At 36.8% G+C, this 23,598-nt stretch overlaps 1 protein-coding gene across 1 annotated transcript; it reads right to left on the reverse strand.

The window, feature by feature from the left end:
• Window positions 1-2,076: 2,076 nt before the first annotated feature.
• On the reverse strand, window positions 2,077-5,046 carry LOC143614827 (putative late blight resistance protein homolog R1B-17). Its single transcript, XM_077088147.1, has 2 exons — window positions 5,023-5,046; window positions 2,077-4,879 (listed from the first exon to the last, which is right to left on the reverse strand). The coding sequence occupies exon 2, from the start codon at window positions 4,542-4,544 to the stop codon at window positions 2,172-2,174; it is 2,373 nt and encodes a 790-aa protein (XP_076944262.1). The 5' UTR covers window positions 4,545-4,879; window positions 5,023-5,046; the 3' UTR covers window positions 2,077-2,171.
• Window positions 5,047-23,598: the final 18,552 nt, after the last annotated feature.

Genomic DNA, 23,598 nt, shown 5'->3' on the forward strand with positions numbered 1-23,598 from the left:
TGCTAGAAACACATTATTGAAACAGTTACAAAGGAGAAAAAAGAGTGAAAGTCAAATGGGAGATCAAAATCAACCTGGAAGATTTCCCAAGCCCTTAACTTATGACTTAGGCTCCGTAGTTTACGGTCCCAGCTGAATCCCAAAACCTTTCCCGTATGTACAAAAATTTAAAGCCGTAAAGGAAAATGGTGAACAATAGCCTGTGGCGGGCACACGAGAAAATTACGTTTTTCCTGTCTTAAAGGGCCTGATTCGCAAGGATCGGGGGATACTTCAAGGATGGCTTTAGAGCGAAAAATTGAAGCACTACACGGTTCTAATCCACCCAATCAATAATTCCATCAACAAGAATGAAATCCGAATCAACCATTGAAGGAAACTTCTCATGACCATTAGCAGTTAATCCACCTGTGAATTCCTTTAGGTGGATAGCATTTGTAAGTAGGATGATCAGGGCCGCCTGGGGGGGGGGGGGGGGTGGAGGGGTCGACGGCCCTGGCGCGACACCTTGCTAGGCCAGAATTGTTTTTTAAAATATATATATTTTTATAAAAAATGATATGTATATTTAATGTTTAAACTCAATTATATAACAATTAGCTTGATCTAGTGGCAAAGTGGTATGACTCCCAACCAAAAGGTTATGGTGGGTTCTAGTCTCATTAGAGACATGCTTAAGCCTATTTTTAAACAAAAGTTTTTACACAACCCAAATTATAAACAAGTAATTAAGCCCATTTAAAAATTAAATTTTTTAAATCCAACAAAATACTCCTTTTACTTAAGGCCCAAAAATATTTTTCGCCTTTGGTCTAATATTTTTTTTTTCAATTCTCGGAGACGGTCCTGTGTTTGATTTAACTTAGCTTCTCTTTTTTATTATTATTATTATTATTATTATTATTATTATTATTATTAAATGTTTGGGACGAACAATCTAGGCATTCAATGTTTTTTCAATTTTTTTTTTTTTTTTTGAAACCTTAATCTTTATTTTTCAATTCCTGAGAGTACTCTAATTGGGATATACTGGATTAGGGATTTGGTTTGGTAATTTTCAATTGATAAGCAGGTGACGAACCTTGTTTTTTGCAACCGAAGTTATAGATTGTCCTTGTTTGCCATAATATGGGTTGTCGGTCAAGCAGTGAAGGTGTTCTTGAATAATATGGGTTGGTCCAAGTTTAGCAAGAGATAGACTAATGACCGTAGAGGTGGCAAGATGGGTTGGCTTGGTTATTGGGTCAAATGGGTTTGGGTTAGGATGAGTATAGGTTATGTGGGCCATTTAAAAAAAGGTTAGGATGGGGTTAGGTTAAGATAAGTATTTAATTTTTCTTAATGGCGCGTATCAGAGTAGGATTACACAAAAGTCGATCCAGCAAAAACCTCTCCACATGAATTAATGTTCAGTTTTAAGGCATCATTGAGTTCCATCTAGTAGGTTGAGTAGCATCTGGTAATAGAACCCGATCAGTAATTTTCTTCACTCCGGATGTTATAGAACTTATAGTTCGGTTATAGTTAAGGATGCTATTCTTAGTTACTAAGACATATCACAAATATCTACATAGCTTTGTGAAGATTTATTGATATGAAACCCTATAAATTTCCTGTGGATTTGAAAACATATTGGTTACATTGCTTCTCTGACATTTAGAGTTAGTGACTAAAGGGCTTATAGCTTAATGGGGGCTTATAGCTTAATGGTATCAAGGTGTTTGTTAAGATGAAGACCTTTCAAATAGCTCTTTGGAAATAGTTATTGCTGGAAATAAAATAAATATAATAAAATACGTGACGTAAGTTTACTGCTTTGTATAATTTCTTCAGTGCTGCTTTGTAGTTGTTGATAACATCCTTTTTTGCAAGATTACTTAATAGAGATGCCAAATCTCAAACCGGAATTACCAGAAACTATTTTTACTGCACTAAAACAGAACATATTAATATATTATATAATATCATAACGTAAAATAAATAATGCTTTGCATTTATAGATGATAGAAACTTATAATCATCATTAAGTATACAGTATACATAACATTAGTTTTAACTTTTATGAACAACAATACGCGTCGTAGACGCCCATTGTGATCCAAAAATCACTTGGTTTTGGTAAAACCATCACCAAAATCAAATTTCTCTTGATTTTCAATAAGAAAGGCCATCTATCGCTTTTCAAAAAGATCATATCTCTCTCTATTTCCAATAATAAAGTCGGCTGTCCAATGCCTTCGAATGTTTATCTTGAGGTAATAGTTTCCAAGATTTTGTTGTTCTTCACAAATTCTTTCTAGAGATTCTATAACAAAGCTATTGTGGTCATCAATATCAATAAGCTCAAGTGTTGGGATGTCCCCAAGTTCAAGTGGGATCTCTTCCAGATGGTTGCATCTATCCAGCACTAAATGTTTGAGACGTGGGAAATTGATTGTAGAAACTTCCCAGTGTTGGATGTACAAGCCCTGCAGTTTCAAGTATTTTAGTTGTTGAAACTTAGAATCACCGGTTTCCCATCTTGGTCCCAAAAATGCGTTGTCTAGTATTTTCAGAACCTCAAGGTTTGGTAATGATTGCACTATTGACATTTCGCTCCAAGGAAGATAACACCCTGTTAATGAAAGCTTTCTCAAGGAAGCAGGAAGCCTCATGTGAATCTTCGGATATTCTAGCTTACCAAATGCGTGTGCTTTTAAGCCTACAGTAGTCCACACCAGCGTTTCTAGGGAAGTGAGTGTTGCAAAATCATGATCGTCTCTGCTGCGAGTCATTGCTTTAAGCGTCTTGATAGTAGGAATATTTTTCACCCAACTTCCAGCCCCATTTCCCAACTTCACCTTAGAAATAGTATGCAAATTCATTGGCTTTTCAATAGAGTCAAAATATATATCCTTGTCACTCACCAGATGCCTTAGATTCACCAAGTTTGATATAGTATTTGGCAACCACAAGGCGCTAACACTCTTAGTTATGACAGATTGAAGGTTCCAAAGATTGCATATAGAGGATGGAAAGCCTCTTGTATACCAGAACGCAAGGTACCTTAAATGAACTAGTAATTCTATAGCCTTCGGAAATTCATGCAATTTATAGTTCTGTAAATCCAATACCATTAGAAGAAGGTAAGAATAGAAATGCATATCAGTGATGTTAATCATGGATCTGCCACCATGCAAACACACAAGTGATCGGACCATTGAGCTAGGTTGATCAAAATAGTTGTTTCCAAAGAAGTCAACAATTGTAAATATGCGGCATGATCTCACAGAAGCTAAACAATTCTTTTGTGTGTTTATTTTCAGGCAGAAGCCTTCTTGTTTTGCTTTTTCCATGTATAGCTCCCTCAAAAGATCATGAACATAACAAGCTTTGATGGCGCCACTTAACTTTCTATATGCAACAATGACCAGATTTCTATCGACTAGCTCCCCCAGGTATTCCTCTCCAATTTCCTCCAAGCTTCGATTTCCCAATTCTTGTATAAACCCCTCGGCCATCCATAACCAGACGATCCTTCGTACATGAAACTTGTGGTCTTCTGGGAAGTTACACAGGTAGAGAAAACAATCTTTCAAGTGAGGAGGTAAATGGTCATACCTCAACGCCAACATATCCACAAACCCATTCCTGTCACTGACAATGTACGAACTCACGCTTTGAGAAATTTTTTCCCATGAATCTTGGATTAGTGCCTCTTTTGCTAGAATTCCAGCAATGACAACCACCGCAAGTGGTAATCCATGACATTTTTTTGCAATTAGCATTCCAATTTCAATCAACCACTCAGGGCATTCAGCACCATGGAACACCTTCTTACATAGCAACTCCCAGCTTTCTTCTTCTGTTAAATACTCCAACTGATGAATGAAACCATGTGATTTTGCATATAAGGCAACATCTTTGAGGCGACTGGTAATCAGAATTCGACTTCCCGTATTACCATTGGGGAAATATAGTTTCAGGACATCCCATGCCTCATTGCTCCAAATATCATCAATGTCAATCAAATATCTCTTGCCCATAAGGCTTTTGTGCAATACCTCACGAAGACGAGAGTAACTGGCACTTGCAACGTCTAGCTGGACATCCATGAATGAAAGAATTTGAATCAACAAATCGTGTTTTTCATACGTCTGAGAAACAGTGACCCACACGCGTACATGGAAATGATAAACCACAAAAGGATCACTGAATACTTTAGCAGCAAGGGTAGTCTTCCCAATCCCTCCCATGCCAACAATAGAGACAACATCTAGCTGCTTCTGATCTTCCACAAGCTTGTCCCTAATCAGCCCCGCGTCATACTTGAGCTCCACAACCATTTCTTCCGTAACTTTTTTCGTTCTTACTGAACTTTTAGTTCTGGATTTACCAGCTGCAGAAACAGGTTGTGTTTTCACGAGGTTGACGCTTGTAGACGAATCCATCTTCAGGTTATCAATGATCTTATCTAACTCTTTTCTGATAGATTTGAGAGATTTCATTACATTCTTAAGATCCAGGGAGTATTTATACTTAATTGAACTCTCAGCAGCTTTCATATTCAGGACATCTTCAATAAAATCATGTTTGCTGGAAAGACATTTACTTTTAAAATGACAGCATACACAAAGAGACCAACAATATTGTGTGCCTCTTCTGCTAAATATTTGAATCTTTTCTTCAGATTACTTACTTCTTCAAGCTCAAGCTCGTGTATGCCGTATTCTTTTTCGACAAACAAGGTTCGGAATATGGAGTTGAGCTCTTGATAAAGCAATTGAATTTCAGACATTTTTGATAAAAGAGATGGGTGGTTATTAACAACTGGATTATCCTTGTTGTAAATCAACATCTTGAAATTCTCCATGAACAATTCCATCCCTGTGTATGCCATCTATGTCTCAGACAAATTAGTCCAAATCTCTATGAAACATATATAATCCCAAACTAAACCCCCAAATGTACAAACAGTATAAGAAAAATAAAATTGAACAAAGAAATTTAAAACCCGAGCATGAATAAATATATATTACTTACCATGTGACACGAGATGCACCAGAACAGTGTCTTTCTGATTCGTTCGAAGAAAAGACAATTGCTGGAGATTTTAGCGGATGTGTGGATGACCACCGATTTTAGTGGATGTGTGAATGCTTGACGATTGAGTTTTTTGACACTGAGAGTTGACACCGTCCACCCGCCATTGTCCACCAAGATTTATATTTTTATTTTCTATTCAATAAATGACTTTCTTTTATTTATAATAGCAAAATCCAAAATTATTTTATGCATAATAAGTTTTTATATTTTTTGTTTAGTTACCATTGCATATAGTAGAATTATCGTTCTTGTAGTTCCCGACCTGATCTAGCATCACGTTCTTAAATCAATCTCACTTGCTAACTAGCGGAAATCACCAGTAAACTACTGAGATATCGGATCTTGGATGTATTTAATTATTACCGTAAGAAGAAAGAAAGAGAGGGTGAAGAGAGTTGGTAGATGGATAAGATGATGATAGTATTTGGCAAAAGTTGTTGTAGCATGTTCATGCTTCACCTTTTATAAGTAAAGCCATGTCATATCTATTTCTATTATAATCGGCCCAATGGGCTCAACATATATGGTCTCGGGTCCAAACGTTATTATAATAGACAGAAGCTACGTAAATTGCATCGTTATGAACATGAAATTATATAAAAGACTAAATAAACAAAATAGGGTCCTACAGTTCTACCAATCAGGCTCAAACAAAATTTCATTATATTTGTTTTAAAATTACTAAAAGAGTATTAAACTGTAAAAAACTCAAATTCCAAATCGTTAAATTATTATAAAAAGTTACAAGGTTTGAAATAAACTGCCTAAATAAAGTAGTTATTAAAATAAATAATAGAGTCCAAATTTGATCTTGAACAGTATTTATTTTTGTGATGATAATTTTTTACAAATAAACTCTATTACTTTATAATATGGCCGGACCCCATGTATTTAGAGGTGGCTAAATAGTGCAGCCCATAAATTTAAAATTATTATGACTTAAGCTTAATAACTATAAGCAATCTTAGCCTAGTCCATGATTTTAAATGTTTAAACGTTATTAAAAAAAACAAATCGGTAAAAAGATTAAAAGTTGTGGCTAAAGTGCTGATCAATCAATCATTTCTTAGACCCTCCGCCAGCTGGCCTCCCGTCATCCTGATTCTCGTTGTCAGTCATCGACCGATCAACCCAATTCCGATACGGTTTCCTTTATTCTTTGGTTGATTAGTTTTCAATATGCATTTGTCAAGACGCTTAACTCACTTTTATTGATTACCTATAAAATTTAGTTTGTTGATCTATTTTTATATGACTTGACCCGAACCGGGCCGAAAAAATATTATATAGAAATTGAAAAACGACCCCTGTTAGTTTCCTTCTAACTAGGGTTAAAACATTTTATCGGTGCTTATCAATTTTCCTTCCAAAATTGGAAGAACTTATGAAATCCACTCAATGTGGGATTTCATTCGAATTTATTTAAGTTCCAATTTCAACTCTTGTCGAACCAAACACGACATGTTTAGAGATTTAAATTCCAATTGCTTTGAATTCCTACGAATTCTGTGAAACGAGCTTGCCCTTAGTGTCTCAACAATTCGTCTTCAATGTCTGCTACAATTTGAGGTCTTTCAAGCTTCATTTTCAAGCATCCAAATTCAAAAATAGTTTTACAAGAGGGTGGTCATGGATGATGTAATGGTAATGGTGAAAAACATAAGAGGAAGATGAACTTGGTTGATGGTGGGTGTTGGTCTCATTCTATTAATTAATATATTTATTATGCGGCCCCTCCCTTTTCTGAATGACCAACCAATTTTTTATTAATAATCAAGGCAGACACTAGACCTGCCAAGTACGTCCGCCAACAATATAAGATCCAACCAACAACCAACCAACTAAACACATCAAAACAAAACAAAAATTTACCCAAATTCTCCGACGACAAACCGATTTTTTTTACCTATTCTTTATCCCCAAACAAAAATTTGGGGATAAATGTGTCTTCAAATGTCGTAGCAGGAGCAGGGTCGGTCACATTGTGAACAGGTTCTAAATGTGCAAATGTCGTAGCAGGAGCAGGGTCGGTCAAATCATCTGCAGGTACATAAACAGCTTGAATAGAAGTTATGGACCCTTCTTTGGTAGAAGTAATTCTTTCTTGTAAAGAACCCATTTCGGTACTAAGGGTAGGTTGATAACCCACGGCGGAAGGCATTCTACCCAACAAGGCGATACTTCAGATCCTGCTTGGACAAAACGGAAGATATTGTCAACAAATAAAAGAACGTCTTGTTCATTAACATCTCGGAAATATTCCGCCATAGTTAGGGCAGTCAAACCAACTCTCATACGAGCTCCCGGTGGTTCATTCATTTGACAGTAAACTAGAGCTACTTTTGATTCTGCAATATTTTGTTCATTAATTACTCCAGATTCTTTCATTTCCATGTAAAGATCATTTCCTTCACGAGTCCGTTCACCGACTCCGCCAAAAACAGATACGCCTCCGTGAGCTTTGGCAATATTGTTAATCAATTCCATAATGAGTACTGTTTTACCCACGCCAGCTCCCCCGAATAGTCCGATTTTTCCTCCACGGCGATAAGGGGCTAAAAGATCTACTACTTTAATTCCGGTTTCAAAAATAGATAGTTTTGTATCTAACTGTATAAAGGCAGGCGCAGATCTATGAATAGGGAATGTTGTGCTATTATCTACAGGACCTAAATTATCAATAGGCTCCCCAAGGACATTGAAAATTCGTCCGAGAGTCGCTCCACCGACCGGAACACTTAGCGGAGCTCCCGTATCCAGTACGTCCATTCCTCTCGTTAGACCGTCTGTAGCACTCATAGCTACGGCTGTAACTCGATTGTTTCCTAATAATTGTTGTACCTCACAAGTCACATTAATTGGTTGACCAACGGTATCTCGACCCTTAACTACCAGAGCGTTATAAATATTAGGCATTTTGCCTGGCGGAAAAGCTACATCTAGTACCGGACCAATTATTTGGGCTATACGCCCCAGGTTCTTTTTGTCAAGCGTGGCAACCCCAGAACTAGAAGTAGTAGGATTCATTCTCATAATATAATAATAAAGTAAAAAGATCTCATTTTTTTGCGAAAATGAATTATCGCATTCAAAATAAATGTCCGATGACAAGTTGATCGGTTAATTCAATAAGAAATGGGAGTTAGCACACGATTTTGTTAGTACCATCCAACCGAATCCAATTTAATTGTTTACTTATTCAATTTCAATGAGTGAATTTTCAAGTTCAACCAACCCATTTTCAAAATATCAAGTAGATGAATAAGAATCTTGAGAAAATCTTTCATTTGTCTATCATTATAGACAATCCCATCTATATTATCTATGGAATTAGAACCTGAACTCTATTTACGATTCAGTATTTCTATATCATCGGCTCTTCTTATTTCTATTGATTTACGTCTAGCCTGTTGTTCTATTTTTTGATCTTTTCATAGAAATATTCCACATATTTTCAAATCTAGTATTTACATACACAACATATATCACTTACAATATATATCACTGTTAAGGGGGAATTTCTTAGTATTTGGGTGATTTTTAGGTATTTCAATAAAAAAAAGAATTGGGTTGCGCCATATATATGAAAGAGTATACAATAATGATGTATTTGTCGAATCAAATACCATGGTCTAATAATTAAACATTCTGACTAGTTGATAATTTTACTATTAGTTGGGAATTTTGTGAAAGGTTCATGTAAAAAGTTTCATTAACGCCTAATTCATGTCGAGTAGACCTTATTGTTGTGAGAATTATTAATTAATGAGTTGTAGGGAGGGATTTATGTCACCACAAACAGAGACTAAAGCAAGTGTTGGATTCAAAGCCGGTGTTAAAGATTATAAATTGACTTATTATACTCCTGAATATGAAACCAAGGATACTGATATCTTGGTAGCATTTCGAGTAACTCCTCAACCTGGAGTTCCGCCTGAAGAAGCAGGGGCCGCAGTAGCCGCCGAATCTTCTACTGGTACATGGACAACTGTATGGACCGATGGACTTACGAGCCTTGATCGTTACAAAGGCCGATGCTATGGCATCGAGCCTGTTCCTGGAGAAGAAAGTCAATTTATTGCTTATGTAGCTTACCCATTAGACCTTTTTGAAGAAGGTTCTGTTACTAACATGTTTACTTCCATTGTAGGTAATGTATTTGGGTTCAAAGCCCTGCGTGCTCTACGTCTGGAAGATTTGCGAATTCCTACTGCGTATGTTAAAACTTTCGACGGTCCGCCTCACGGTATCCAAGTTGAGAGAGATAAATTGAACAAGTATGGTCGTCCCCTGTTGGGATGTACTATTAAACCTAAATTGGGGTTATCCGCTAAAAACTACGGTTTGTCGTAAATTTTTGTTTGTCGTAGCAGGAGCAGGGTCGGTCAAATTAATTTGCGTCCCTTTGTGAACTAAAGCATTTCGTTTCTTCCAAAAGCACCATGTCGTAATCAAGCAAACTGCATGAAACGCTTTAGCCTTCTCGTTAGGAAGCATCGAAAATCTACGGACTTCTACCAAATCCTCACAAAAAGCATAGATTGAAGACACCTTGCACCATTGAGATATAAATACTCCAAACCACTTGAGCTACCCCACACGATATAAAAGCATGCTCGACCGACTATTCTTTCGCACAACAAACCGGACAACCTCTAATCCTACTGGGATATTTCTTCTTCCAAGGCAATTAGCCGCAATCTATTGATTACAGCTCTCCATACAACAAAACCCGCCTTTGTAAGGGTCCCATTGTTCCATTCAAAAATTACATTTTGTGCATCCAAAGTGTTCTCCTCACCAAACTTTTAAAAGCTCTAACTGAGAACTCATTTAAAGCATCCCTACTCCACACGATTATGTCTTTACCATCCTCTGACAACACTTGTTGGCATACAATCGACAGGTCTCTAAATTCCTTAAACAATAACGACCCTGACGGGGTGCTACTCCACAAATAACATCATATATCATAAAAAGTCAAAGGGTCATCGTGCACCATTTTGATTTCTCAATTAAAAAAAGAGTTTGGAAGCGATTGCTCAATGGGCCATCGCCTAACCAGTTATCCAACCAAAATCACGTGTTATACATCCCCACTTTTGACGATTGGCCAGATAAACTTACCCAACACAGTTATGGTATGCTCCAATTCCAATGATGTTTTAATAATTTGCCTCCACGAAACCCACAATAGAATCTTTTTTCCGGGATATAAGACCAATCCCTAAACTAAAAGAGTGATGGAGTTACCATATAACCTTCCACCAAAGATTTCCTCATTTGTTTTTAAAATGTCACCAACATTTTGCTAATAAAGCGGTATCTGCATCTAGTAAAAAGCCCGACCCAAGACCACCATATTTAATTGGGGCGGATACTTTGTCCCATGCTACCGAATTAATCTCCGCCTTCTATTCAGATCCCCCCCCAAATGTCATACGAAGCCGATTTGGTTTTTCCACTACCCCCACCAAAGCTTTAAATAGTGAACAATAATATGTTGGAAGCGCATTCAAGACCGCTTTAAGAACAGTAATACGAACCCAATCGACAAACTCTTAGAGGGTATTTTAGTGATTTCATCATACATTAACTGAAAACCTAATGTCATTCGGTCAAAGGGTCACAAGTGTTACCACTTTAAAGTATTAGGGAGCATGCATCTAATTTTTTAAAGTTGCGGAGCGTACATGAAATCCGAGTAAACCACAGGGAGAATTCAACTCAAAAAATCTAAGCTATACACAAAAGGAATTCAAGAGACAGCTGATTGTATTATTCCCAACCCCCCCCCCCCCCCTAATTTTCTATCCCATCAGATTTTCATATCTTTTATTCATGCTCCATATCCGGTCGTCTTAGTCGCCTCTTCTGAAATACAATATCGATTGTTGTATTCAATCTATGATGGTCCAGTATAAAACATGTATTTATAGATGTTATTTTAAAGTTTTTATTTAGTTTATTGTTTGAACTATGATACTTCAAGCGTGTTTTGTATTTCAGGTCATTGAGCATTAAAGATACTAACTAGAAGCATTTATGAGCATGCTTTGGAGTCTCACGAAGATCGAGTTCGATGCGCGTGTGATTCAGGGTTAAATAATAATAATAATAATAATAATAATAATAATAATAAAAGTCAACGAAAGAAGTTTCAAAGTGGAAAATAAAATTAATTCGTAAATGACTTTGTTAAGTTTGTGTAGAAAGGAAAAGAATGGCTAATTGGTCTTGAAATAATGCAGCTCACAACACATGCTTAAAATGAAAAGCAAGTGACGGAATTGTGGATTAGTGGGCTAATAGCAAAATCATGTTGTAACTCTGTAAGCCCATATGCATAACCAATTGGTCTTGGGCTAAACAAGATTTAACATGTGGGGCTATGGTAGCACTTGGGAAGCTCACGTGAGGAATAAAGGAAAAGTACAGGCCACGCACTAAAGGGGTTGAGACAGAAGGAGGGTTTTCGGACGCTATCTCTTGAATGATATTTGTCATGATGCAGAGGCAAGGCTAACCCTCTCATGATCATTCAGGTGTAGGATTTGTATGAACTAATGGTTTTCTGACTTTTATCTATGAGTGGATTAAGTTTTGATATAAATCTATAATCATTCGGTTAATCCATCTTTGCGTTTATTTAAATTAATTAAACAATTGTTTTCTGGAATTTCTGTTTCTTATCAATCAATTCGTTTTTATTCATCAGCATTTTAGATTAAGTTCTTATAGTCATTGAACCATGTAACTTTGATCATTAATTTATATGCGGTCCTATACTAATAAACTGGTAATTAGGTAGAACGCGTTTAGTTGTGCTAATTTGTCAGAGTAAGTTTTGTGAATCATCATAGCCAAACTAATGTGTCTGGTAATTATTTATCAAAATTAATTAAAGAACCATGTCTATGTGGTTATCCATGAGATAGGAGTTACAATTATACAGTTCTTTGCATTACCTAAACCTAAAGTATAGTCACACTTTTCTCATATTGTTTTGCAACTAAAAAGTAACATTATTTTCATTAAAACAAATCACTCATTAAACTGCTTGACATCGTTTGTTCGCCTTAGTTAATTAATAAATAAAAAATAAACTTGATTGGCACTTGATTCCCTTTGGATTCGACAACTTACCCTATCTAGTAAGGTAATTTTAAAAATATTTTTATTGACCTTTTGATATCAATCAAATGGCATCGTTGATGGGGAACCAACACGCAAAGTGCTAGTTTAGTGTTCTGTTTACTTTTAGTTTTATGCTCGGTATTTGTGTGTCTTATGTGTTCAGGTAACTCAAGATGATGTGGAATTGAGTTATGACCCACATGAAGGATATAAGGTAGTGGGGGACAATGACTCGTACTATCCACATTCATATCATCAACCACCTTTATGAAATCCACAAAGCTATTATGATTCAGATAACCAAAACAATTTCAACCAGCAGGGTCGTAACAGGCAGTACCAGAATTACTCATCACCTTCACCTGATTATCAGGGTTATTATGGGTCAGCGGATGAATATGTTAGTGATGGGCCTGAGACGCCAACATTTGTAAGCTATCAAGAGGAGGAGGATTATTACTACCATGAATACTCTCAGCCATCATATGAGTATCAAGAAGAGTATAACCAAGATGATGCGAGCACTAAGTTAGATGCATTGATGACGCTGATGAAAGAGGTGATGGAGGGGCGACAAGAGTTCAACAAAATCCAAGAAAGGTCAAATGTTGCATAAGATAAGCTGATAAGTCAACTCTTTGAAGTTGTGGCCCAAATTAAACGAGACTGGGAGTAGCTGGCTAGTGATGTTATGATTGACGATGAAGTGATAGATGAGGATCTGGATCTGTTAGAGAACAAAGTGAGGAAACAGTTGTGGAGATTAATACCACACCAACTCTGTCAATTATCGAAGAGGCAAAGAGTTCATTGGTTGTGGTTGAAGATGATGACGTAGAGGGAGAGGGTTTGGATCTTTTGGGGCATGAAGTTGAAAGTTTATATCCGGTTGAAGACATAGCAACCTTTGAAGAGCCAGTGATTGAAGTAACCAAGGCGAATCACAATTGTTCTCCTATAATAATCACACCAATAAACGAAGTTGGGGGAATGGTTTAAGTCCAAAGAATAGGAAGGTGGATATAGAAAACCTTGAACAAAACATGTTGAAATGGCCTTGTATTCGGTCTACACGAGTGTTAACCACATGAAAGAAGGTGTGGGCACGACATGTCACTTATCTAACATACACTGAAAATTCGGTGGTAAAATGCTCGGTTCGGCACTAATCGGGCATATGTTGTAAATTCTGAAGGAAAATGTGCATTTACACCGGGATGTATTGGTTCATTATAAACATTGAACGTGAAAGAAGAAGTAGAGCCGAGGTTTTTCAACTATTAAACTTTTCTAGGAAACTCGACAGGTAAATGTTCCAATCGACCACCATAATAGCCAAATCAGGTAACGGCCGGTTGAAGACCTTAACAAAAACTTAGTACTGACCGGGAGGCAACCTAGACTTTATTTTTCAGTTTTTATTTTAATATATTTTTATAGTTGTTTAACCGTTTTATTTCAAGCGTACCACTGTAGCAAAATTCAAGTGTGGGGATGCCACACGTAAAATCTAGGAGTTTGTGGTGTTCGGTGAAGAAGTTATTGTTGCTTGGCTTGCTAGGTCTGCTTGGTTTTATAGGTTTGTTTAGATTGCTAGGTTTGCTTAGATTACTAGGTCTTTTAAGCTTGCTAGGTCTACTTGGCTTGCTAGGTCTGCTTGGCTTGCTAGGTATTTTTTGCAAGGGGTGGCTAAACTCTCAATATTTTTACGTGGCTCGTGCTATTCGACGGGTGAACCGTTACCTGTTCATGGCGCGTGAGAACCTGATAAATTAGAAAAAATTCCATAATGGTCCATCGACCCATTCAAACCACCCGGAGTGCATAAATAATTTGCTACGGTTAATCCAGGTATGTGTATAATTTGTTGTGCATGAAACTTTGTGGGTGTAGTTTCCTATAAATTCTCACGAGACCTTACTCGTCCACCCGGGTTACCGTGGGTTTAAATGGCTTGTTGCATACGGTAAATGAAACAGTGATTCCTACGAATGTGACTTAGGTCTTATAACATTTTTACTCGTTTAACAAATTTAATTATGAAATTTATTTAACTCGGTTTAGTAATTAAAAATAACAGTTTTACAAACCGTGTAAAAGACCTTATCTACTAATTGCGAGAAGCGTGCTTCTACACTTTTTGAGAGTTTACAGACACAGTTGAGTCTATGAAATAGACAAATATTTTCAGGCTATCACGAGTGCACACGGGTTACCTATATTAGGTATTTCATTTTCATAATTTACTTGATTTTTCTATATAATTTGTTAAAATTTGTAATTGTATAGCTTATATGACCATCACATCAGGCCCGATTTTAAAGTTAATAAGCTGTAAATTTTAACCCCGGTTTCTAGTTAATGTTCTTTTCAAAGCAAAATCTTTAACATTGAGAACAATATTAACCTCAAGTGTGGGGATGAAGAAAAATTTGAAATTTTTATTGCTTTAGAGTAGCTTGATTGTGCACAAAAGCCAGAACTGTAACTTGTTAATTGTTATTATTAATGCCAAGTATAGGTCTTTGGTCATGGCTAATTTTTAAGTTTCTCGAAAGTTTTCTCATCAAATGTTTTTCATAAAGGGAAATATAAAATGGATCATTTAGACAGGGATAACGAGTCAAGAGGACGAGTACACATGTTTCGCATCGACACCCCATTTCCTCCCGCGTGTGTGTGGCCTTATATTTAATACACATATTAATATATATACATATATATATATATAGGTGCAGACACACACATGTCAGTTATTAGTTTTGACGGTTTGTTTAGTTTGAATAGACTGGGTTTCATCCACCATAAATCACTAAATAATTCCTATTCCATACCTAAGCCTAAGCCACATCAAAACCCTTAGTGCTAGTCTTTATGCAACCGATGGTTAATGGGTAGATATATGACTGGCTTGCAAGCTTATTACTTTTTGTTCATACTTGATATTTAGGGCAGAGAGATACTAGAATACTTTTTGCTTGTCCAGATATTAAACTGAGAGGAGCAATATATTTGTGAGGGGTGTGATCATGTGTGCCTTAACCAGAAACAAAGTACACTTGTTTGAGCGGTTTCATTGTTTTAAATGCATCATTAACATTGTTTGTTGGGTTGTCAATCTTGACATTATAAGTGTTGGGAAGTGGGTATGACCATAGACCTTACTATTATTAATGGTGATAATTGACAAATCATCGATCGAGGTGTATGTATTGCATGCTAGCTTGCTTGAGGAAAGCAAATGGTAAGTGTGGGGATGTGATGGTCGGGTATAAAGCATGTATAAATGCTATTTTATAGTTTTCATTTAGTTTATTGTTTAAACTACGATACTTTAAGCGTGCTTTTGTTATAGATACTAATTAGAAGCGTTTACAAGCATGTTTTGGAGTCTTAGGAAGATCGAGTTTGATACGCGGGTGATTCAGGGTTAAATAATAATAATAATAATAATAATAAGAATAATAATAATAATAATTAATAATAATAATAATAATAAAAGTAATAATAATAATATTGTAAAAGTCAACCTAAGAAATTTCAAAGTGGAAAATAAAATTGATTCTGAAATGACTTTGTCAAGTTTGTGTAGAAAGGAAAGAGTGACTAATTAGTCTTGGAATAGTGTAGCTCACAACACATGTTTAAAATGAAAAGCAAGTGACAGAATTGTGGATTAGTGGGCAAATAGCAAAACCTTGCTAGGCTTATAATTAATCCTACATGCATAACCAATTACCGTTAAAGTTTAAAAATAATATTATAATATCAAATGCCATTGAATAATAAAATATTTATTAAAATAATGCATAATCTCTAAAACAAAATTATTTCATTATATAATTCCGTTGGTTAGCTTTTAATTTTGTAATTTTTATTTATAGTTCATGAGGTTCGATTGCTTCGATTTATTTAACCCGCTTTCGACTTTTATTTCTATTTCATATTCAATTTCAAAGGTGAGTTTCTCACACCCCCTTTTTTAACGTTTTTACACTTTGGGGGTAGCGTATATATACTACCAAAACAATTGCTTAAGCATTCGTATATATTCAAACTGCAATTCATATCATGGACTTGTGTGTTATTTGATTATTTGCTCAAATCTTACTTGCACGTGGTAACCTTAATAAGTATGATCATGCGCCCCCCCTTTGCACTCAGAACCATTTTGTTATGAGTGGAAAAAGGGCCTCATTATCCGAGTGCGTTGGTTGTTATCAAGTGGAAAAGACCCTACTTGCTCGATTATTACAAATATCACACGAAATTGCATGATTTTATATATTTATAAACAAAACTTGTGTGAACTTACCAACTATTCGTTTAGTGTACTTGTATTTTATATATATGCATCAGGACAGTCATTAGAGAATGATGCACTGGATAAGACACTGATATTTAGGTTATATTAATAAATGGACATGTTGTTTAATTTTTCTTATAATAAATGTATTTCTTTGTTTACGAACTTGTGTACGTAATGCTTAAATTAATTAATAATAATATTATCACTTAATAGTGTCACATGTGTTTTGAGCATTCTGTACATCATACTCAGGTGTTTCCGCATTAAGCCAGGGTGTTACAGATTGGTATCATTGCCATGACTATAAGATAGGACATTAGACATAATATTCTAGTTAGTTATAGCTTACTTTAATTATATTTTTAGGGTTGCATGATTTGAAATTATGTGGGCCCTATTTTATCGTTCAATACACATGCTTTATATTTTATTATTATTGATTCATTTTCGCCTCATGTACACAAGCACACACACAAGTCCAAGGCTTATGCCTGAAGCAAAGATTTTCAAACATTTTCAACAATCGATTTTCGATTTTTTTTTTTCTTCTTAAAGATGGTTCTACGTGGCGGGTATGTAGTAACTGGAAGGGGGCGTGCTTGTTTTTCTGAACTCTTAACACCAAGGCTATTGAAACCTAAGGGTAAGCATTGCATATATATCCTAATCAGAAACGAGACTGGGTTGCTTACCTGGAATGTTCAGAAAGGGCATGAAAACCTATTAGGCCAAAGCATACCACACCAAATGCTATACCAATCACAACTTCAAGCATTCAAACGTGACTATGTCCTCTTTGTGAAAGGGAATATGGTTACACTCCTAAGGATATCATACAAGTCATGGTGGTTCATACGATATGTGACTCCGACCCCTCAATGTTTTACAATGTGTTTTAACTGAAAAGTCTATCAAGTCTTGGTGATACGCGAATACCTAAATTTTGGTTTGATTTTATTATGCATTTCCATACTTGTGTTGGAATATAAGAGTCCATGGTGGTTCATGAAAACTCTAAGTTCCATATACTATTCCGAGGTCTCACGATTTTTGTTTACCCTTGTTCGCAGAAGTGGTCTTCCCGTTATGTTAAGGGTCGTTCTTATAGAAAACTCTAGCTGCAAGATGACTGCTCAGATCACCAAGCAATTAGTCGCGGTTCTTCCCGACATGATGACCCAAATTCATCAAAACCTCACTGTTAGCATCAACCCCGTTCTGTTCGAGCCTAAAGCTCCTGTCTGTTCATTCAAAACCTTCACCGATACCAAACCCCCAGGGTTTGATGGGACTCAAGGTGCCACTACCCTACTTTAGTGGTACGATAAAATGGAAAGCATATTCTTCCATATCGAGTGCCCTGATGACAAGCGAACCCGTTTTGCTTCAAGTGTCTTTGAAAAAGGGGCACATACCTGTTGGGTCAAGGAAAAATCAACCCGAGGTGCTGAAGTTGCCATGGAACGAATTGAAGGATATGATGACCAAATAAGTATGCCCTCCAAATGAGCTCATGAATTTGGAGATCGAGTTCTGGAACCTTAAACAAGAAGGTGATGAGCACGTAGCTTACACCTCTCATTTCAACGAACCCAGTGTGTTCGTGCCTCATCTTGTTACTCCGTTATCGAGTGCCATTGAAAAGTATATTCGGGGGTTACCAAGACAAATTCAAGACAGTGTCTTGAGCATTGCTCACAAAGAACTTGGTGACACAATTAACCTTGCCACGTCTTTGACTGAAAATCATGTTAAAGCTGGGACTTTGACATTGAAAGGTCGAAGAAGCCTCTTAAAAACCATCTTTTGAACCTAAAGAGGCTAAGCCTGAATCATCCAGGCCTGCTCATCCCACAAGCTACTGTGGAAAGAAGTGCAAGAATTACGCACTAACCCTGCTTGCACCTCAACCCCCTAACCCTGCACCATCTCTTGGAGGACCCCATCCATTTTGTAGCATCTGTCAACGTCATCATCCTGCTTATGCCACTTGCTGTCAATTCACTCATTGCAACTGTTTTGGGCACCTTAGCACCACTTTTAGTGAGACCACTAGTGTGCCGATTGCTCCTCAACGGTTTGCTCAACTGAATCCTCGTCCCATGGAATATGTTCAACATGTGAATCAAATGCGGGCTCGCTATAACTGCGGTGACCCTGGCCACTTTCGCAGCGCATGTCCATGACTCGTGAATGTGAACTCGCTTCAGCTTGCTCTAGCTCCACGGTATTAAATCCAAGCGTATCAAGCCAATCAATCTTACCAGCCACAAGTTCCACAATTGTTGGCTTACCAAGCTCAAGTTCAGCCACTTCCAACTATCCTAGCTCCTGCACCACAAGATGGTCAAGCTGCTCAAGCTCCTCAAGATGCTCGCGGGCATGCTTTCATGATTATCGCCAATCAAGCTCAGCAACGCAGCGATGTGGTGAAAGGTACATTCCTCTTAAACGACCATTTGCATCTATTTTATTTGATGCAGGTGCCGATATGAGCTTTGTTTCTTTAAACTTTTAACATTTGCTTGCTAAAACCCGATCTAAGCTTAGAAACTCGTATTCTGTTGAGGTAGCTAACGGTAAATCTGCATCAATCGACTCTGTCATTCAAAATTGCAAGTTAAACCTAAATGGCCACAAGTTCTCAATCGATCTCATTCCTATGCAATTGGGAAGCTTTGACATCATAGTAGGCATGGACTGGTTATCCTTTCATCATGCTGAAATTGTCTACTTCGAGAAGCTCATTCGTATTACACTTGCCAACGGTCAACTTCTTCGTGTCTTCGGTGAAAAGCCTTCTTCCTTGAGCCTTAATATTATAACTTACTCTCAAGCCCAAATGTACTTACGCAAGAAGTATGTGGCATTCGTAGCCCATATCGTGGAAAAGAAGGAATGAAAAATCGAAGACATTCCTGTTGTTCGTGAGAATCCCGAAGTTTTTCCCGATGGTGTTTCTGGTTTTCCTCCTATTCGTGAAGTTGAATTTCGAATCGATCTTGTGCCAGGTGCAACCCCGATTGCTAAGGCTCCTTATCGTCTTGAACCCTCCGAAATGCAAGAGCTGTCTAATCATCTCCAAGAACTTTCGGACAAAGGATTCTTTCGCCCTAGTTCATCTCCACGGGGTGCACCCGTTCTTTCATCAAGAAGAAAGATGGTTCGTTTTGTATGTGCATCGGTTATCACGAGCTCAACAAGCTTACAATCAAGAATCGTGATCCTTTGCCTCGTATTGATGATTTTTCGATCAACTCCAAAATGCTTCATGCTTCTCAAAGATTGATCTTCGTTTAGGTTGTCATCAACTACGTATGCATGAAGCTAATATACCCAAAACTTCTTTTCAGACTCAATACGAACATTACGAATTTAGGGTTATGCCTTTCTGGATAACCGATGAAGCCGCGCTGTTTATGGACCTCATGAACCGCGTATGCATACCTTACTTAGATAAGTTCTAAATTGTTTTTATTGACGACATCCTTATTTATTCTTAGTCTAAAGGCCAAGCATGAGAAACATCTTCACTTCATCCTTGATATTTTGAGGAAGGAAAGCTTTATGCTAAGTTTTCAAAGTGCGAGTTCTGGTTGAATGAAATTCCATTCTTAGGGCATATAGTAAACGAAAAGGGTATCCACGTTGACGTAGCCAAAATCAAAGCCGTTAAGAATCAGAAAACTCCAGCCTCTCCTACCGAAGTTCGTTAATTTCTTGGCTTGCGGATTACTATCATCGCTTCATTCTTAACTTTTCCAAGATCGCTTTGCCCCTAATCGCTCTTACTCACAATGATAATCCTTATGAGTAGGGGCCAAAGCAAGATGAAGCTTTTCAAACTCTTAAGTGTATGCTTTGAGATGCACTGATCCTTGCCCTCCCCAAGGGCAATAAAGAGTTTGTTGTCTATTGTGATGCATCTAATCAACGCCTCGGTTTTTTCCTTATGCAACGAGGTAAATTATCGCTTACGCTTTACGATAACATAAGATTCTAGAAATGTATTATACGACGCACGATCTCGAACTCGGTGTCATCGTATTCGCGTTGAAAATTTAGAGACATTACCTCTATGACACTAAATGTGTAGTATTCACTGACCACAAGTGTCTTCAATATATTTTAGACCAAAAAGATCTAAACATGCGGCAATGACGATGGGCCGAACTACTTAGTGACTACCATAGTGAAATTCGTTACCACCTTGGTAAATCAAATGTTGTAGCCAACACTCTTAGTCTAAAGACCCATGATAAATCAATTTTGCTTCATAGCTTGACCTTTCAAACCGATCTTCAACTTCGTATCTTTTAAGCTCAACATGTCTCTGTCACCGAGGGTAATATGTACTATGAGATGTCCTGTGGCGCTGAGAATCAACTCGAAACTAAGAGAAATGGTTTGTTTTATTTCCTCACTTGTTTTTGGGTCCCTAATCGTGAAGATCTTCGCACATTCATCATGGACGAAGCTCATAAGTTTCAATATTCCATTCGTCCTAGTGCGGATAAGATGTATTTCAATCTATGGTCTAATTTTCGGTAGCTTGGTATGAAGAAAGACATCGCGATATATGTGAAAAAATGCCTCACTTATGCTAAAGGTAAGGCCGGGCATCAACGACCCTCCGGTTTGCTTGTACAACCGCACATTCCTATTTGGAAATGGGAAGATGTAACTATTGATTTTTTTGTTCAAGCTCCCGACTACTCGAAACCGCCACGACAGTATTTGGGTTATAGTCGACCGATTGACTAAGTCCGCTCATTTCCTTCCGATCAAAAAAAAGTTCTCGATTGATCAACTTTCTTAGATTTATGTTCGGTGTATTGTTTGTCGTCATGGTGTACCTTTGCGTATCATTTTCGATCGTGATAGCCGTTTTACTTCGCGTTTTTGGGCATCGCTTAAAACCGCGTTGGGAACTCAATTAGATCTTAGCATAGCCTATCATCCTCAAACCGATGGACAATCCAAGCGAACGATTCAAACACTCAAAAACATGCTTAGGTCGTGTGTCATGGATTTCGGTGGAAAATGGGATTCTCATCTTCACTTGACTGAGTTTTCATAAAATAACATTTTTCATTCGAGTATCGATATAGCCTCATTCAAAGCACTTTATGGCCGTAAATGTCATTCCCCTATCTATTGGAGTGAAATTGATGAAACCCAAATCACTAGCCCGGAACTTGTTCAAGAGACTACCGATTGAATCGCTCAAATTCGACAAAATCTCTTAGCTGCCCGTAGCCGTCAAAAGAGTTACGCTGATAATCGATGACGACCTCTCGAGTTTAACGTCAGCGATCGTGTTCTTTTCAACGTATCCCCTTTGAAAGATGTGGTTCGCTTCGGCAAGAAAGGCAAACTATCTCCTTTATTTGTTAGACTTTTCAAGATTCTCAAACGTGTAGATAGTATGGCTTATACTCTCGAGCTTCCACAAGAACTTTCGAATATTCATCCAACGTTTCATGTTTCTCATCTAAATAAATGTCTAGCCGAGGGAAATCTCCACTGCTGCTCGATGAGGTGCGCATTGATGAAACAATGCACTTTGCTGAGAAACTAGTGGAAATCATGGATCACAAAGATAAGGAAATCAAACATAGCCGTATACCCTTGGTAAAGGTTTGCTGGGAATCCAAGCGTGGTGCTGAATTCACTTGGGAGCAGGAAGACCAAATGCGAACTAAGTATCCTTATATTTTTGATACAGATTATTCTACTTAATTTCAGGACGAAATTCTCAAAAGTTGGGAATGCCATGACATTCGTCAATTTTTATTATTTGTATTTGTTTTCGTTAAATCGACCCGTTTTGTCATTTAGATGTATTCTTGTTTATTGTTCATAACTAATATAATATTCACGATGATTTACTGTTATCGATCTTTCGTTTTCTATTCATTTTGTTCAATTAGCAACTGAGGCTTAAAGTTTCTATTAAATTTAAACAATTTGCAAACTATGGGTACAATTTGTAAATTATCCAAGTTTTATAACTTCTTTTTTGTTTTAATCACATATTTAGTTCAAGGTCTAAAATGTAAATATATTTTAATTACTATTTTAAAATAAGTTGAAACTTGAGGGCCAAAAATGAATATTTAATTTAAATTATAATGTTTTATATTAAACCCAGCCCCCTTCCCGTCACCCCCGCGTTTTTCCGACGAGAACTTCCAGCGAGCAAAAACTGTTTCTGGCAACCCTTAAAACCTATTAAACTCGCATACTGAACCAATTAAGACTCGTAACACCTTTAGACCATAACGACGATTGTTAATCATCGACCATAACGCATTATAACAACAAACAATGGGTGAATTAAGCCCGTAAACAACTGAAAATATAGTAAAATTTCAATAATGATCAATCAAGACCATACGCTCTAATTAAACCTATATAAAGCATCTAATACAATAACTAAACTTGCTACTACCTTCAATTTCATCTAAAATACCTCTGAATTCTCTTCATCGATCGTCCAAGTTAGGATTTCGGCAAAACTCTGTTCACCATCAATCCATAACATTTCCAGGTAATCAATCCATGCATTATGATCGTTTTTAGTCATATAATAAAACCCTAACCTAATTTACATACATGGAACGGATTTGACGAATTATAGACCTAGGGTTTTGAGGTTGAAGATGAATATGGGTAATTGTATAAATAATATTGTTTCTATCCTTATATCAAATATCAAGTTGGTCTAGTGGTTAGTTCATACGTTTGTGGTCCCAGGTCTGCCCCATTTTCTTATTTTATTTTTTCAAGCATTTTTCTTTTATTACTTTAAACTAAATAAATTGTTAAAAATTATTATAAATTAATAAAATTATTTTAAATTAAATAAAATCAATTATAAAATAAATTTAATAAATTATATATATATATATATATATATATATATTAAATTGTAACTTTTTATGCTTAACAAGTTCTACTGTGTGCTTAGTCAATGCCTCACTGACTTCTCTCTTTGAGTTGTTATCTACGGCTGTTATCTATTACATTTTCTAGCCACTTCTCATTGGGGCGCCCTTCTCTCC

The sequence above is a fragment of the Bidens hawaiensis genome, unplaced genomic scaffold (assembly GCF_021521415.1).
Source record: "Bidens hawaiensis isolate Kalapana, Puna unplaced genomic scaffold, B.hawaiensis_p1.1 tig00041181_1, whole genome shotgun sequence".
Lineage (NCBI taxonomy): Eukaryota > Viridiplantae > Streptophyta > Magnoliopsida > Asterales > Asteraceae > Bidens > Bidens hawaiensis.